A 16,629-nucleotide genomic window follows, 5' to 3' on the forward strand; every position below is an offset into this window, starting at 1 on the left:
GGCTGCATCCCCTGGAGCCGGTGGGTGCTTCTGGCCTCCCCCGCCTGTCCTGCCCTCGGCTGCACCCCACTCACCTCTGAGAGAGCCCTGGGCGGGGGCGTCACCCCCATGCAATCTGCGCCGCTTCTTCACTGTGACTTTAGGTGGAAGTGGCGCTGCGACGTCACACAGGAATCCTGGAGGGTCTGCACATCCATGGCAGGTTCCCGCTGAACCCCCCACACTATGGTCCCCTCTTTACCGATCCCCCCACCCCTCCTGGCAGCCCCTAATTGGTCTGGTAGTGCAGAAGTTTATTTCTCCTGGCCTGGTAGGTCTGACATTCGATTTCTCCGCATGCCGCGTGTGAGTGACGCCAACCCCGTCCCCGTCCCCCTCACACGTCCCCTCAGCTCCGTCCACGCCGGTCAAAGGGCAGGATTCCCTCTGGCTGTACAGCCGGGCGTCTCGTTGTGCCTCTTCTTGATGCATCCATCAGTCGAGAGGCACCGGGTTATGTATAGTGGGGAGCGTGGGGTGCAGCGGGCCCAGACGCCTTCCTCTCTGGGTGTCTCCAGCATCTGTGCACGCAGGGCACGGAGAAACGTTTCCTTCCATTGTAAAGACTTCGGGTAGTAAGACATGGTGATGCCCCCGCACCCCCAGGCCGAGGGCCCAGAGAGCAAGACAGACAGTGCCCCCAGGACCCAGCAAGCCCTGGTGTAGGGTAAGGAAAAATGTCAGGCTTTTCTGCCCTCCCGCCATCAGGATAGATGGTGGATCCTCGCGGTCCTGAATGCATCCTGATGGCAGCACCTGGAGCGGGGTGTCGGCATGCGTAGATGGGATTCACCTGGCTAAGACTGGGCTTTTAAGGTCGGCATCACGGGGACGCCAGCAGAAGCCAAGAGAGAAGCTGAGAACGAAGGGAAGCCGAGAGAAGAAGAGACGCAGAGAGAACACCAGAGAGCCTTGGTAGAGTGAGGATTTGCTGGGGGCTGGGAGGATGGCCAGCCCCCCAGCCAGCCCCCCTGCCTGCCATATGCCTGGTGAACCCCAATAAAAGACCTGCAAAAGCCACTGAGGACTCTGACTCCTCCTTTACCCGGTCTGCTGGATCAGAAAACCTGCTCTGTGTCCATTCCTGCCGCTACACCTGGTCATCCCAGCCTTCAGGGGCGCCTGGGCTTGCAGGCCAGAGACCACCCCCTGCACTGTGGGGCCCAGGCCAGGCCGAGGCTCACGGCCTCCTTGCTTGATGAGTGAGCGAAGACGGTGACAAAACACACATCTCTGCTTTTCAGGGTCTCGGCATTTCCTCTCGCCTCTGCAGAGCCAGGAGTGTCAGGTTAGAGCCTTGTCCGTGATCATAAATTACAGGCGTCTCTGCGGAGTTCATGTGTTTCCCATTAAAATCGTTGAAAGAAGATGACCTGCTGGTGCTTTAAGAAAAATCACCTTTTCACTCCAACTCGTAGAACAGAAAACCGCGAGCGCGCTCGGCGGCCCTGATACCGGCTCTTGCCAGGACGGGCGCTGGGATGGCGGCTGTTTTCTTAGCGCAAAGTGATGTTCTGCTCTTCAGTTCCATTGGAATGTGTTATATTTATTTCTTTGTTTTCGTTTTGATAAGAAAAGTACGAGTCTGTTATTTATAAAGATGCTTGGCTCTTGCTTTTGGGCTCCGTGGGGACGCGGGGGGCAGCTCAGGCGTGGGACGGAGACGCGGAGCTGGCCAGACCGGCCCGTGCGTTTCTGGAGACGGGTGGCTGGGCAGGACGCAAGCAGCCGAGCTTTTCTGTAAGAAAATTCAAGCAAATATCAGTTCACAGCGCCTCTTCCTCCCCAGAATGGTATCTAGTGTCTGTCAGTTCATCTCTCTCCAAAACGGAGCCGCGTTCATGACCACTTACCGTCGCGCTCTGTCTCCTGCTCCGTCTCGGTGAGCGGGGTCAGCATGGCCTTTCCTGCCGGAGCAGCGCCTTTTCAACCTTAGCAATCCGGGCTCCACCCGAGATGCTCGTTAGGATGCAGGTTATGACTCAGCGGAGCTGGCTCCAGCCTCTTCTCTGCCGCCCTCCCCGCTGGAGCGGCCGGTCCTGGTCCTAGTCTCTCCGAGCAGGAGGCCGGCGGGTGGGCACCTCGGGCACAGTGCTGCTTCCCGGCCCGTGCCCAGGAGGGACCTGCGAGGCCGGGGTGACGCTCAGCACTGGCTGTGCCCTCGGCCCTGCTCGCCGCCGTCTTTGTGGAAACAGGCTCTAGCAGTTGCTCACAGTCATGGAGCTCAAAAGCGGGGAATTTGGGGTTCGGCTGCCTGATTGGCATCTACCTGTGGAGATGACCTGGCGTCGCCCGGATCTCCTTCTACTTAAGCGGACACCTTCATCGCCCGCTCTAGGTGTTTTTAAAAGTGTCGTGTGGTCTCTCTCAGCCTCAGTTTCCTCATCTGTGAGAGGATCCAAGGATGACCTAAAGCATTTAAACAAAGTGCCAGGGAACGCCGAGTAAATGCTAGCAACTTGCTAAGTGCCGGCAGCTGGCGCTCCAGGCCGCCGTCGCCGGCCGTCCCGCAGGGCATCTCCGGACTGAGCCGTGGAAGCTGCTGCCAAGAGGGCCCTGTGGCCGGGCCCTCGGGCGTGGGCCCCGGGACGCGGCTCTGGCGAGGATGGGGACCGGCACCCGCTCCGGGGCTCAGGCGTTCTCTTTCCAGAAAATTTTGTTTGTTTCTATGTTTTCATTTCTGTGGTGACTTAAATGTCTGGAAACCAGACCAGGTGCTGCTGTCACTTTTGATTTTTCCCTCTGCGACCTTTGCTGCTCTGGCTCTGGGGCTGCTCGTCTTTCCCTGCTCCCTCTGATGCTGCCGCGACATCTGGGTGTGTGTGAACACGCCGTGCTCTCTCTCACACACACTCACACACCCCCCCCCCCCCCGCTGGGTGTCACGTGGTGATTCCATTTCGTTGCTGGGACTTTTTCTTCGTTTTTCCTGAGCTGATTATTGGAAGTGACTTGGCGGCTGAGCTTTTTCTGTACTCGTCGCCAGTTCACACGGAGACCTCTGAAAGTGTCCAGTCCCTTCTCTCAAGTCTGTCTCTGCAACGGGTCATCTCCCAATCCGGTTATTTTCCTCGGAGTGCCCTGCCAGGCCCTGGGGGCTGGAGCCTCGACTCCCAGCGCTGCGCAGAGGCCCCACCCCCGCTCCCAGGGTCCCCTCTGTGTGGTTTGTGTGCGTGTTCATGCCAGCAGCTCTTGCTGTGGGTCACCAGCACCTCCATGACGCAGCCCTGGGAAGCCCAGCAGCCCTGTGAGCCCGGGGGCGGGTCTGACGGCGGTACAGGCATATGCTGTGGCTGGCCCGTTCTGTTCTGGGAGGGGCTCTGCCGTGGTGGGGGGGGGTCCGGCCTGGGGGGAAGACTGGGGGGCGGGGCTCAGGCGGTGGGGAGGACTCCATGCTGGGAAGGTGCTGGCTTAGCCTGTTAGCACCGACCTCTGCCCCGCAGCAGCACTTCTGGTTTTATTGCATTGGATCGTGGGCTGGGGTAGGAGACGCTCCTTTCACTCTGTTCTAATTCCCATTTTCAGAGGCATCTCCTGCCCTCACTTTCTGCCTTTCTGGGAATCTGTGCAGTGAACAGTTTGACTTTTCCTTCTCTGGACACGTCTGAACTTTCTCTGGCCTTCTAAGCAAGTTCCCATCGTCCAGCTGCTGAGTAGCTTCGAAAGCACCATGCGTTGTCCTTGAATCCATCGTCTGTGTCGCCCGTGAGGAGGGAAGATGAGCGTGTCGGCACCGGTGACTTCGCGTCTTCCTTATGTCCGATGCTGTTCTTCACACGCGTTTCCGCCCGCGCCGTCTCAGCCTCCTGGAGGGAGGGTTTGCTTCCTCCGAGGCCCCACAGCCACTGGGAGACGGCTGTGGTTTGCCCTCACCCCCTGCCCCAGAGGCCACCTCTGGGGCGGGGTTTGGTTCCCAGGGCCGGCTGTGAGCCCTTAACCGTGATAGGTTCGAGGAAGTGTCCGCAGGTGAGCAGCAGAGAGCAGAGCCAGTTGAATAAATAAATGCACCTGCTACAACAAGACCCAGGCCAGAAGAGAGAGCAGTCACCCATTCAACTCCGTGGCCTGTTCTTCACTTTATTGTCCATAATGCTCATCAAAACAAGACCGTGGTCTCGTGATGGGGAAGCCCTGGCAGTAGGAGGTGATGGGAAGGAAATGTTTGAAACTGGCAGTCCCTGGTGGCTGTGACTGCGGGCGCCGGCGTGGCTTAGACCTCCTCTCCCGGGACTCTGCTCTGCGTGGGACTCCGGGAAGAGGGGGCAGGCACTGGATGTAAGGGGTGAGGTCGCAGGTGAAGGATAGTGTCATCTAAATCCGCTTGATTTAGCTGTAAAATTGTGCTGGTGAGGAAAAATAGATGTTCGGGGAGTTTGGCCTTAGAGGTGGCTGCAGGATCTCAACCATTATTGAATGACAAGGGAAGACATTATTTTGATCATTTCAGAATGGGTGGGTCCAGTGGCCCAAGGATGATCATATTCATGGTAATGAAAGCTGGTTCGTGGCACATGGTCTCCTTCCCACGTCCGGCGGGGATTGTCACGTATGTGATGGAGAAGCTCGCCTGAAACTATCTGCTGCCCACAGGAGCAAGGTCACGTGCCAGGACGGTCGCTTTGGAATTTGGGTCATGGCTAACATCTCCTACTTCGTGTTTCTAATTAATAAACTCCCAGAGTATTTGCTGGGGATTGTCTGTCATGATTCCTTTTCTGGAGATGTGGATTTTAAAATGTTTAGAAATGGGTGGTGTTGACGGAGGCGTTGGCTCCGGGGATATTTTTGGGAACTCCAAGAGCAGGGGAAACAAGAGCAGGAGTAAACAAATGGGACCACATCAAACGAGGAAGCGTCTGCACAGCCAAAGAAACCATCCACCCAAGACACCCCGTGTGCGGGAGAAATAGTCGCCACCGTCTCTCCAGCCAGGGGCTGATTCCAGGATTCTCAGAGAACTCACGTAACTCATGAAAAGAAGGCGATTTAAATACGGGCAGAAGAGCTCAGACGCTCCTTCAAAGAAGAGGTGCAGGCGGCCAAAGGCACGTGACGAAATCTCACCATCGCTTACCGATACCGGGAAACGCAAGTCCCAGCGCGTGAGACGGCCTCACCGGGGAGGAGGCCGTGGCAGAGGGCCGGAGGCCACAGCGCTGGGGGGGTGTGGGAAGGAGCCGTGCGCGGTGGCGGTGCCGGCGGGCCCAGCCCCTGCTCAGCCAGGGTGGAGGCTTCTCCCCACGTTACGCGTGGGTCCGCCACGTGAGCCCGCAGCCCTGCCCGGGGGTCTGTCCGCGAAGGGACACCCGCCCTCCCGGGTTCATTGTCGCGCCGTTCACAACACCACGGACGGGAGCAGCCTGCGCGCCGGGGCTCGGGTGGCTGGGGCCGGGGATGCGGCCTGTGCACACCCGACGCTGCTCGGCTCCCGGAAAATGACAGGTGAAACCCGGCCGTTGGCAACAACGTCGTGGGGCTGGAGGAGATAATCCTAAGGCAGATAACCAGAGAGAGAAATGCCGGGTGATTTCTCTCATACAAGGAGGGCAGAGGAACAAAATAAAGGAGTAGGCTGAAGCAAACCAAGCAAACCCTTGAAATCTGCACGGCTGAGGCACCGGGTTGCCGGGGTGGGGGGCGGGGGGGTGGGCGGGTGGTAAAGGGACCCCCAGTGGGGGCCCTGGTGGCTGGTGCGGCGTGGGACATGCACCTGCAGGCTGTGAACCTGCACCTGAGTCATGTGAGGTGGTGTGAGCCATCGTTGCCTCCCTGAAAACAGCACAGTAGGGAAACGAGAGAAGCGGAACGGGTGGGTGTCGTGTGTGGGCTCCAGCTGACGGCCCAGGTTCCCGCCGTCAGGAGGCACCTTCCTGACCTGCTCTCGCGACCCCGCCCCGTGCCCCGGGGTCCCGAGGCGCAGACCCTGGCCCTGCTGCTCCCTGCGTGCGTCTGCCCCGTGGGCTGGGGGTTACTGGGCTTTCAGTTTGCTTTCATCTCGCGTCTCCTAAGGGGGTCGTGTCCACCGGCGCATCTTCCTGAGCATCTGCTGTGTCCCCGCAGGTGCTGTGGTCGCTGGAGCTGGGCCGCTGGATTCCCGAGGAGCCTTTCGAACTTGCCAGCCACTTCCCCGCAGCTCCTGTGAGTCTGGCCTTTGTTTTCTTTTCTTTTTTTTTTAAGTAGAAAATGCAGTTTGGCATTCTCAGGAAATCATTATTAGGACAGATAAAGAGGAATTATGTCTGTGGTAAACGCCGTCTTTGCGGAGCTGCGTGCTTGTCATCTGTTTACTTGTGAGGACAGAGGTGCGGCCGAGAATGTTCTAACAGTGGGAAGGGCGCCCGTCCCAAGACATTTAACTCCAGAAGTCCCGGGGTTGAGGAAAACACCAGTGAGAGGAGCCAGGATGCCTGAGAATGTGAAGCTGGGGTGGCGAACGGGGGTCCCGGGTGGGCCCGCAGGCATGGGGTGCTGGGCAGTGCCAGCCTCTCAGCGAGTGGCGGTCTGTGTGTTCTGTCGGGAGCGCGTGTGGGCCTCAGGCTTCAGCCACGCCTGACGGCCGCGTCTGTCCTGCTGTCAGCACCTGGCGGCTGCGGGGGGCCCACTGCGCCTCTGGTGGGCCTCACTGCCTGCAGCCTCCATCCCTTTCTCAGGAAATGTTCTATTCCCCATAGCTTTGTAGATGTTTTTCTAAAGGAGAGAAAACTTGCTCTCAGGGGGACCCTGCGAGGCGCCGTGTCTGGGTGACGTGTGACGGGAAGGCCCTGCTACCGCCTGAGACTGGCCTGACGGTCACCCACTGGCCTTCAGGGGCTGTGACACCAGTGCTGTGGCCAGGCCTTCCCGCCCTGTGGTGCGGAGACCCGGACACAGCTGCGGGAGGACAAGGCCTCCTTCTTGGCCAGTGGCTTCTGCTCGGCTGGGTCTACAGCTGTGGGGCTGTGGAGGGCACAGATCCGCCTCTTCCCTAAGGGCCTGGGACACAAGCTGGGAGATAGATGAGGGTGTAGGAGCCAGGGGAGTAGGGGAGATGGTGTGAGACGAGGATGACCGCGGGCCCGCCGGCACAGGTCGGGCTCACAGCCCCGAGCAGCTACCCGAACAGCAAGGGCAGAGACGTGGCCCCTGACACAGGGCCTGGGTGCCCAGGTGTGCAGGTATACAGGCACAGGTGTGCAGTGTTCGTGGTGCCAGCATGCTGCAGGACCCCCCCTCCCCCAAGGAGCTCAGGGCTCAGATTCTAAGGCCTTGTAGCCCTGAACTCCAGCCCACACTCGCTCACTGTAAACATTTAATGTGGGGTTTGCACTGGGTCTGCTGGTGGACGTGCCAATCAGGGCCTACACCACAGGCCGCCGCCTGCAGGCCGGGCACAGCGAGCAGAGCCTGTGAGTGCCGTCATCGAAGGGTCTTCCCGACTGCACGCCGGTTACGCCTTCTCTAAATGCCTCTCTCAAGACTGGGAAAAAAAACCCGGGTTAGAATCATGAGGAGAAGATACTAAGTCTCTTTGTCATGAAATTAAATGTATATTTTTTATCATTAAAAGTAGAACTTTTCCTTGTCATAAGGCACAGTTGGTGGCTTTGCAAACACATTGCAACATTGCAAATATCATCGTAGGAGTTACATGCAGCATCTCACCTAATAAGTTATCTTTAATTACTAAAAATACCTTTATATTTAACAGTCAGACAGAAAAAAAATAGTACAATCTCCCTAGAGACGGAAAGAGCCCTCGCTTCTATTCATGATTCCAGAGACCCTGGAGGATTTCATGGCCTAAACTTGAATTATATATTTGAGCATTAACTTAAAACTAAGCTGTCACCATCTGCAAATATGCTGTTTTCACAAAAAGTCGGCAGCACCTAAGAGGAGCAGAAACACGTTCGCTGTGCTTTTCCTTCTCCAAACAGGGAACCGCTGCGAGTCTTTTGCTCAGAATCCTGACCGCAGGGCGGGCCTCTGTGGCGGGGAGCGTGTTCCTCCCTCGGCCGTGACAGGGCGCATGGGCCTTCGGCGCCCTGCAGGCGGTGCCAGAGGCCTGGGCGAGACGCCGGCCTGCGTGCCCAGGTGTGCGTTCCAGTTGTGCGCGCTGTGGCTGGCTGTGGCGCCCGTCTGCGCTGCCCACCTGCTGCGTCTTCCACACCCTGCCGCGCCCCGGGGCCCCGCCAGGCGCAGCTGCTCCAGCTTGTGCGTTGGGGCGGAGGGGGCAGGGGTCCTGGGCACGGGGCCCGCTGTCCACGGGGTGAGGGGCAGCGCGGCCTCCGTCTGAGGAACGGCGCGTCCAGGGCGCTCAGAAGTCGGCGGGCCGGATCATCATGGCGGTGGCTTTGAGCGAGTAGCCGGACCCCTTCCAGTAGTACCACTTGATGCCGTTGAACTTGTTGGTGTTCTGCCGCTGCGGGTAGTACATGCCGTTCAGGTTGGACGGGCCGCAGGCATCAAACCACCAGCCTGTGAAAGCAAGACAGGCGTTAGGAGCGGGCAGCCGAGCCCAGACACGGCGGCCCCCTCGGCTGGCCCTGCCCACCCCGACCGCAGCGTGCTCTGGGCACAGTGACCGGGCCTCGCCACCGTGCCGTGCCTGCCGCTCACCTGCCCTCCACCGCCCCCGCTGGGCCTGAGGCTCCCAGCCCCGAGGCAGCGAGCACCCGTGGTGGAAAGGGCGGCTGCGTCCCGGCCACACCGGGACTGGGTTCTCCCTGGCTGTGCCTGTCCACTCCCAAACCCTCTTTGGTCTGGAATGCAGCCCTCCGAAGTGCTGGAGACTAAAGGCAAGTGTACAGTGAGCAGCTCTCGCCGAGCTGAGCCGGGACGGGCGCTGGGCGTCTGGGGCGCGGGCCGCCAGCACAGCTCACACTGGGGCACGCGTCAGCTGCGTGAGTGGCCTCGGGTCACCTCGGGGGCAGTCTGGGCCTGCTCCCCAGCGTTCGTCCAGTCTGAGGTCCCTAATGGCGATGGAGGTAATGAGGGGGATCCAGTGGACAGGACACTCGGGGACTGTCAGAGCCCGCCAGCGTCCCAGGGCCTCCAGGCCCCCAGACTGTCACTCTGGAGCCCTTGGTCCAAGTCGAGGCCGGAAGGGAGCGTCCACACAGCCAGCCCGCTGACTGCGCGCCCCACCGTGGGGTCTGCTCCACATTCCCTCCCGCCCTCAGCCCGAGCCTCAGATGGAGCGTGTCTCTCTGGCCATACGTGCCTTCCGCTCCGTGAGTGGCGGGCGGCCAGCCGCCCTCCCCAGCCGGCCTGGGTCCTCGTGGGAATGGAGACAGGGAAAGGGGTCCCTTGTGGCGCCCCCACCTGCCCTCCCCACTTCCATTGTCTTTCAAGGGAATCGTACAGAAGGAAGAGAGGACAGGCAGCTTTTCCAACAGGGACGTACACTTTCCGCTGTGGACATAATCGATTTGAGACAGCCGCGTGCCAGGTAGTCTAAAGCGGCGCGGGCCTGGCTCTCTCCGTGGCGCCCAGCTCCGCGTCACAGGCATGGGAGTCACTGAATTTCAGGTTGTCGTAAATAAAGCCCCCGGGCCGTCAGCTGTTCCTGACGCCTGTGCGGGCTCAGCCGCTTCGGCCCCTCCTGGTCTGAGCAGCGCCGTCCACCGCTCACCCCGGTTTCCCGGTGGGCGGGAGCCGGGCCTGGGCCCCTCGGCCTCCGCGCCCGGCCCTGCTGCTCCCACGCCCGCCCCCAGCCGCGCGGTCGGCAGCTGCTGACGCTGCTGAGTTCCGCCTTCCCTGTTTCTCAGGCGCTAAATTGACAGCATTTGTCAGGCTTTGTCTGGCCTGGGTCGTCACTGACTGGTGCGTGTTACGCGCCTGTAAACTTTTAAGAATCAGAGGAACGAGTTTAACAACCGTTAAACTACAACCGCTTGCTGCCATCCTGGAGTTTCGGGGAGAACAGTTGCTTACGGGCCTCCGTTTCCGGTGCCTTCTTTTTTTTTTTTTTTAGCTCTCTGACACGGGAGGTAGAAACAAGTGAGCAGAAAGGTCCTCTTTAAAGTAGACAATCATTCATCCCTTTTTGAGGCATGAAAACAGCAGGTTGGTTAATCAGTTTCTTTGGGTTTGTCAGTGTTTTGCTACATATTAGTCAAGTCCTCAAAAAAATTGCCAGAAAGTCCTGGTGTGAACAATAAATTATTCACTGGGCGCATTTCTAGAGTCATGAATCTGTTTCAGTTATTTTGACTTTTTAACCATTTCAATAAGGAAAAATGCAGTGAAACCGTCTCTCCTACCTCCGATCCCTAGCGAGCCCAGGCCCAGCACCCCTTGAAGGCTCCCAGGCCTCTGCTTGCTGGGGTGGGGCGGAGAGACACAGGGCTGGCCTGCGGCCTGGCCTTCTCCATGCCTGCTCCTGAGCAGGGAACTCTGTCCCCAACCTATGCAGCGCCTGTCGCTCTGGGAAAACCGCCCTGGCTGGCCCGGGGGCCGCGCACCCACCTCCGGTGAGCATCTGGGAGCACTTGCAGATGCACTTGTCGTTGTCCGCGTCCTTGGTGCTGAAGCCGCTCCCCGGCTGGCTGATGCTGCTTATCTTGCCCGCCGTCCCTGTGAGGCCTTTCAGGTAAATCCTGTAAGAGAGCAAAGAAGAACAGAAGAGCGTGACTGCTTGGGCTGGTGGTTACCTGGTGGAATCTCTCCTCTCGAGGAATTCCATTCTGCAGGCCACGTTCTGGCCAGGGTGACGCACGCGCGCACACGCTGGGGAAATGCTGCCCTGGTGTAAACAGGAACCAACTTATCATCAAATCCTCAGGCGAAGAGGAATGTTTTCATGAAACCTTCGACGCGTATCACTTGCACAAGCATCAGCAGGGGCTTCAGGGCCCTGGAGTTTATGTTCCTGCTGCTTTCAGATAAACAGAAGGGGGCTACGGCTGAGGGGGTCCTCTCCCCAGGCCTCCAGCCTCCGTCCATCTGAAGTAAGAGCCCCTGGGGACTGGACAGCTTCAAACGTCGTCATTCTGGGTGGGCGGTGGGGGTGGGGCAGGCAGCAGGCAGCACGGGGTGGCCCTTGCAGTTGGGGGAGGGAGCCACAGAGCTGCGGGGAAGAAACCCCGGCCACTCGCCCTCGCTCCTGCAGGGGGCGTCAGCCTGCGGAGCCACGGACAGGCCGTGAGAGCCTGCTGGCGCCGTGCTGCAGTGTTCCCGGCGACCCGGCTGCGCCCAGGTGTGTGCCCCCACGAGGGTAGACGTGGCACAGGCCGCCCCAGGCCAGGTGACCGAGCACACAGCGGCCTCTCCAGAGGGGTCTGGCCGTGCAGAATTGGGGGGGGACACAATGCCCGTCCCCAGACCCACGAAAGGGAAACCCACAGGCCCGAGGGAGAGCTGTCCCTGAAGCTCCCGGGCCTGTATGACGCCCACTCACCTTGCTCGCCACCCCCCAGCAGGACTGTCGCCCCCAGAATCCTCGCTGGGACCCGAGGAGAGAGCAGGGGCACAGGGGCTCTCTCGGCTGCCTGCTCCGAGGCCCCACAGCCGCCCACGCGCCACGGAGCAGTAGCGGGAGCACGGCAGGTGCGGCCGTGGGTGGTCCATGCTGCTTCACTCAGGCCCCTCCGCTGCCCTTTGGGTCCTCCTGCCCCCGGTGCCCGCCCTACCGCACATGTGCTGTGAGAAGGCGGCGCTCCCTGAGGCGTCACCCTGTCATTTTGTGTCAACGACATGGATTTCAAAGCTTTATTTTAATATACTGGCCCTAGTAATGCCCTTGTGAGGCCTGGCTGGGTGTCAGGGTTGACCTGTGCTTGAGAGCTGGCCGCCGGGAGCCCGGCCTCTGACCCCTGCTGCAGGGCCAGCACGTCCCAGGACCTCAGAACACGGCCCTTCCCTCCCAGCCCTTCCCATGGACCACGGGGGGCTGGGGGCAGCCGCCTCCCCACTGTATGCCTCAAACGATGTCAGTTCTGGGGGACTCACTAGCCCTCCCTATAGGGAGCACCCCGGGTCCACTGCTGCTCTGCAGTCGCCGCTCACAGAGGCTGCGTGGCCTTGGCTGCTGCTGCGGTGCGGCCTCTTGGTTATTAAGAATAGCCCGTTCATGAAAAGGCTGGACGTTGGGTCAGTGCTTTTATGTACCTAGAAAAGGCCCCGGTCTTCTGCTTCAGGTCTGTGGAGTAAATTAAGCTGAGCTTTAAACTAGTGTGTGTTTCCTTAAATGGCATATCTGAAAATTGATTGCATTTTAAAGGAGCTATCTGTTAAGAACCATCTCAGTTTAAAATACTTCTATAATGTCAGCACACAAGGGCAATGACCCGTTTTGTAAAATCTTCCTGTATAAACAATCTAATCCTTAATTTTTGTCCTTTTTTTTAATTTTCCTAATTCCTCTCTTGTGGACTCCTAACTGTTGCCAGTTGCAAAAATATTTAGCTTGGAGGTAAAGCAGTGACTAAGCACCGGTGTCTAGAAAGCACCAGGGAGGGCTCCAGGCTCCCGGGGGGCCGCCGAGCCGAGCCGAGGCCCCCTGCGTGCGCCTCCCTCCCCCACCGCTCTCGACCACCAGAGCCCACGGGCCCTGCTGCCTGGCTTTTAAAATTCACGCCTCTGCTGGCTGAAGGCTGTTTCCAGAATGTGCTTCTGGATTGAGATCCACATTTACGACATGGAAGCACTGCTTGGGGGCCCCGCTTGCAGCCTGCTCCCCGCACTGTCCCCGCAGAAGCAGCTTCAGGGCCGGGGCGGGTCAGAGCTGGCGGGTTGGTGTCTGGAGGGGCGGCAGGCCCGCCCGAGCGTGGCCGTGGCTGTGAGTCCCATGAATGTTGCTTGTTCCTGGCTGACTCAGAGAAGCTGCTGCTGGTGTGTCTGTGCACCTGACCCCCGACAGCGCCTCGGCCCCACCACCCGCACCCTCTCCAGCCACATCTTGGCGTAGGTGCCCTCCGTGGGGGTCCTGGTGCGGGTCTGCCTGTGCTCCGGTGGGACGCCCTGCCCAGACTTTCGTCGCCACGTGGGTGGGGCCACCAGTAACCTGGGGGACTGTGCTGCAGCACCAGGCAGGCAGGAGACCGGCTCTCCCCCACCCTACGCCACTCCCCGCCACCTGCCCTCATCCCGACTTCAGGGCACGCCAGGAGCTAAATGTGCTGGAAGCACAAGGAAGTGGGCCTGGCAAAGGCCCCAGAGGAGACCCCATGGCCACAGGGGCAGTCAGCCCCACCTGCTGCCACAGGGGCCCGCAGCAGCCCAGGTCCCATAGGCAGGCACCATGCCCTGGGCACGGAGGACGCGTGGCCGGCACAGCACCACAGCCCAGTGCCTGGTCTCCTGGTGTGGCTGTCGCCCAAGGGGACGCGCCCCGCCCAGCGATGGAGACAGCACCGGGAGGCCGAGGCCGGCCCCGGTCCCCATGCGCATCAGGCTGCTCAGAGCCGCCAGCCGCGCCGTCCGCACCTCCTGGCCACCCTCCCCCGCACCCCCGCGCCACCAGCCGTCCCCGCGGCTCGGCACCTGGCGTCGGCCTACCTGTAGTTGAGCTCCTCTCCGGCCAGGGAGAAGTGCTCGTACAGCCCGTACGCCTCGCCCCCCTCCCAGTCCTTCAGCTGGATCCTGAGCACGTAGCGCTGCCGGCTGGTCACCTGCGACACGAACTCGTTGCCCAGCCAGTGCTCGCCCGCCGGGTTCCCGAAGCCCTGGAACCAAGTGCGGCGGTCAGTGACCTCGGTCGCCTTATTTTCATTATATTTGCAACCACTAGTCCGATTTGGCAAGAACAACAGCAGAAATTCCTTCCTGTACTGGGAAGTTTGGGGGCCTCTCATACAAGAAAGTGGATTTTTAATAGGTCAGTTTGGGAAAACTCAGCTTTTGCTGGAAGAAAATCAGTGTTGGACCCATCGGCACACGGTGGGAACAGGAGCTGGACGGAGGGCTGAGGCGCAGCTGGCTCAGGGCCGGTCCGCCCTGCCATCCTGGGGACCCGCCCCGCGGGCCCTGCCCCGCCCCACCCAGGCCACCCTGAACGCGGAGGCCGGAACGCCCGTGTGAAGGAGGCTTTGGTTCCAAAAACTGTGAAGAACTGATTAGCTCTGGGATCGCGGGGAAGGTTAGTTTTCACGAAGAATCGGCTCTTCAGATGATGAGATCATTCCTACCGCTTTATACTCTTTCCAAGTCCTCTGGAAGTCCACGCTGCCGTCCTCCCGCCGCTGGATGACCGTCCAGCCGCCACCGCCCGTCTCCATGTCGCAGAAGGCCTGCAAGGGACACGCACGGTCACCACGCCAGAACAGGGCGCGGGGCTGGCCTGCCGTGGAGGGAGCCCAAGACGCCAGGTTCTAGCAAAGTCTTTAGGGGTCTTCCGGGAAACACATGGCTTCAAAAAAGTTGAAAACCAGGCATTTGACATGAGGATGGAAAATCGACAGTAGTAAAATACAGTGATCGGATGAAGCGGGGCTGTCCCGCACGCTGCTGCCCGGGTTGCACCCCCACCGGCAGCTGGCCCAGGACCGCTGTCCTCAGAGATTCGTGGGCCCAGCTCACGGGGACCCGGAAGCTCCCCCACCCATGGGCACCATGGACTTGAGGCCACAGCCGTGGAGGCCCCGAGCCCTACAGGGTGTCCACGCTGTCCTGTTGCACGTGAGGCTGCCAGGCACCCCCGGTGACCGAGACAGGTTCCTGGTGGCAGTGCCACAGTGAGGGGGCCCTGGACCCCTCATGTCCCCATGAGCTGCCTGACCATCGCCGGGCCCAGCTGCCTGCTCACAGGTGCGGCTCAGCCCCCCCTCCCCTGGCCTGGCCCTCCTCTGCCGGACGCTGTTTCTGCTTTGAGACCAGTTTAGTGGGTTTAAGCTCAGCTCAGAGCACAGAATTCTCTCTTGGGCTAAGAGCATGCATGTTCAGTTTCCACTCAGCTGGAGTTTTATTATGAAATTAGAAACTCCTGAAAAGAAGATTACATAAATAGTTTTAAATAATGAGATTATAGTAGAACGAAAGCATTTTCCAGAAAGTAAATTCCCCTACAGCATACAAGGTAGGAAATGCTCGAGTGAAGGCTCAGGTCCACTTAGAAATGCCCTTCCTGGGTTGTTTCCCGTGGCCATTTGGGGACGAATGGAGAGGACCGCGGCAGGGCGAGTTTAAACGTGAACCATCCTGCGCTGGCCGCCACACAGCGCTGGGGGACCACAAAGGTCACAGCGAAGCTGGCCTGGGCCTGGCGTCTCCTTGGCAACAGCCCCCTGCAGACCCCTGCATCCTGGGCGGGCCTCGCCAGCCACCCTGTCTCCCCGACGGCGGCCCCTTGGGCCACGTTCTCCCCCTAGTGAGGCCCAGGTTTGGCAGTAAATTCTCCATTAAAGGAAACACAGTTGTTAATAAAAAAGCGATGTCCCCCTTTCAGTGAATCCAACGCACAACCCTGACCCACCAAGTTAAGCCCTTTTCTCTGCGTTGATGTGACTGTGTCTTTGTGTCGCGATGTGCTCCCGGCTGCACTGCCTCCTGCGCCAGCCCCCACCCCCAGCCGCTCCGCCTGACACTGCGGCTGCTGGAGGCCACCCCAGGGAGCCGGGTGCTCGCCTTCGGCAGGGAGGGCGGCACTCAGCTGGGTCTCTGCCGTGCCTGACTGTCATTTTTCTTTCCTCTACCCTGCACTGCCAGAAACAGAAACTCAATCCTCTTGTCAAAGGGCCAGAAGCCCCGGCAGCTCCAAGTTGAAGTCAGGTCAGTGACCCGCCCTGCTCATCCCGGCCCCCAGGCGTGCCCTTCGGCACCGCTGGTCCGAGGGGGCACTCACGAGCAAGTTCTGTGTCCTGGATGGCGGGCAGTGGGGGGAGGCGATCCCGCCCCCGGGATCTCTCCTGGGTCCAAGAACAGCAGGTTCTCGGATGCTCGAAGCCCTCGCACAGATGCTAACACTGATACCGGACCCCGAGCCCGTCTCACGTGGGACCCAGAGTCAGGTCTCCGTGCTCTCTGCTCCTCCAGGGACAGCGATCGGGGTGTCGGCCCATTTTCTCACTGACCCTTGGCCCGAATTAAAAACAAACAGAAAGAGCAGAGCTGGTAAAAGCCGAGCTGTGATGGCGAATTGGGCCTTGGGCTGCGCAGAGAGAGGTGGCATTGGAGGGCGCTCGCTGCTCCACCGGCAGTGACAGGCCTGTGTCGGCATCCGCCTTGTGCAGAAGCCCAGCAGAGTAGAGAAGTCAAGTCGGCCACGGGGCCGTCTCCGGGAAAGGTGAGCCCGGAGAGCGGCCGCATGTTGCTTTCCTGACCTCGCTGGAGCAGCACAGGCCGGTGCCCGTGCAGAGCAGCGGCTCGTCTTCGGGAGCGACCAGAGAGGAAACACCAGAGCCTGTGAGTGCTCTGTCACCACTGGGCCCCATCATGGGGCATCCCCGTTGGGCCATATCACCAGGGCGTCCCCACTGGGCCATAATCACGGGGCATCCCCACGCCCTGTCATGGGGTGCCCCGCTGGCAGGCTCTGCTTGTCCCTGAGGCCCTGACTGCTCTGTTCACAGGGAGGAGCCTGGAGCACTAGGCCCCTCCTGAGTCTGTGCTTTGGTCGAGAGTGGGGTGGGGGGAGACCTGGCATGTGACCTGGGCTCCGCAGCCCCCACCCTG

At 60.1% G+C, this 16,629-nt stretch overlaps 2 protein-coding genes across 5 annotated transcripts in view; one reads left to right on the forward strand and one right to left on the reverse strand.

Moving 5' to 3' along the window:
- Window positions 1-16,629, forward strand: part of MCPH1 (microcephalin 1) — a gene marked incomplete at both ends in the record, with an annotated part of 104,355 nt that overhangs the window by 35,897 nt on the left and 51,829 nt on the right. The window contains one exon of the mRNA XM_084232119.1: window positions 6,100-6,177. Coding sequence (XP_084088245.1) covers window positions 6,100-6,177 — 78 coding nt within the window. The remainder of the gene's footprint in view (window positions 1-6,099; window positions 6,178-16,629) is intronic.
- ANGPT2 (angiopoietin 2) overlaps window positions 8,336-16,629 on the reverse strand; it is a gene marked incomplete at its 3' end in the record, with an annotated part of 29,964 nt that continues 21,670 nt past the window's right edge. For all 4 annotated transcript variants that reach the window (XM_084231143.1, XM_084231142.1, XM_084231141.1 and 1 more), the window contains 4 exons: window positions 14,148-14,249; window positions 13,519-13,685; window positions 10,489-10,619; window positions 8,336-8,496 (listed from right to left, as the gene is read on the reverse strand). In XM_084231143.1, the coding sequence (XP_084087269.1) occupies window positions 8,336-8,496; window positions 10,489-10,619; window positions 13,519-13,685; window positions 14,148-14,249 (561 nt within the window). The remainder of the gene's footprint in view (window positions 8,497-10,488; window positions 10,620-13,518; window positions 13,686-14,147; window positions 14,250-16,629) is intronic.

Source organism: Talpa europaea (assembly GCF_964194135.1).
Source record: "Talpa europaea genome assembly, chromosome: 4".
Lineage (NCBI taxonomy): Eukaryota > Metazoa > Chordata > Mammalia > Eulipotyphla > Talpidae > Talpa > Talpa europaea.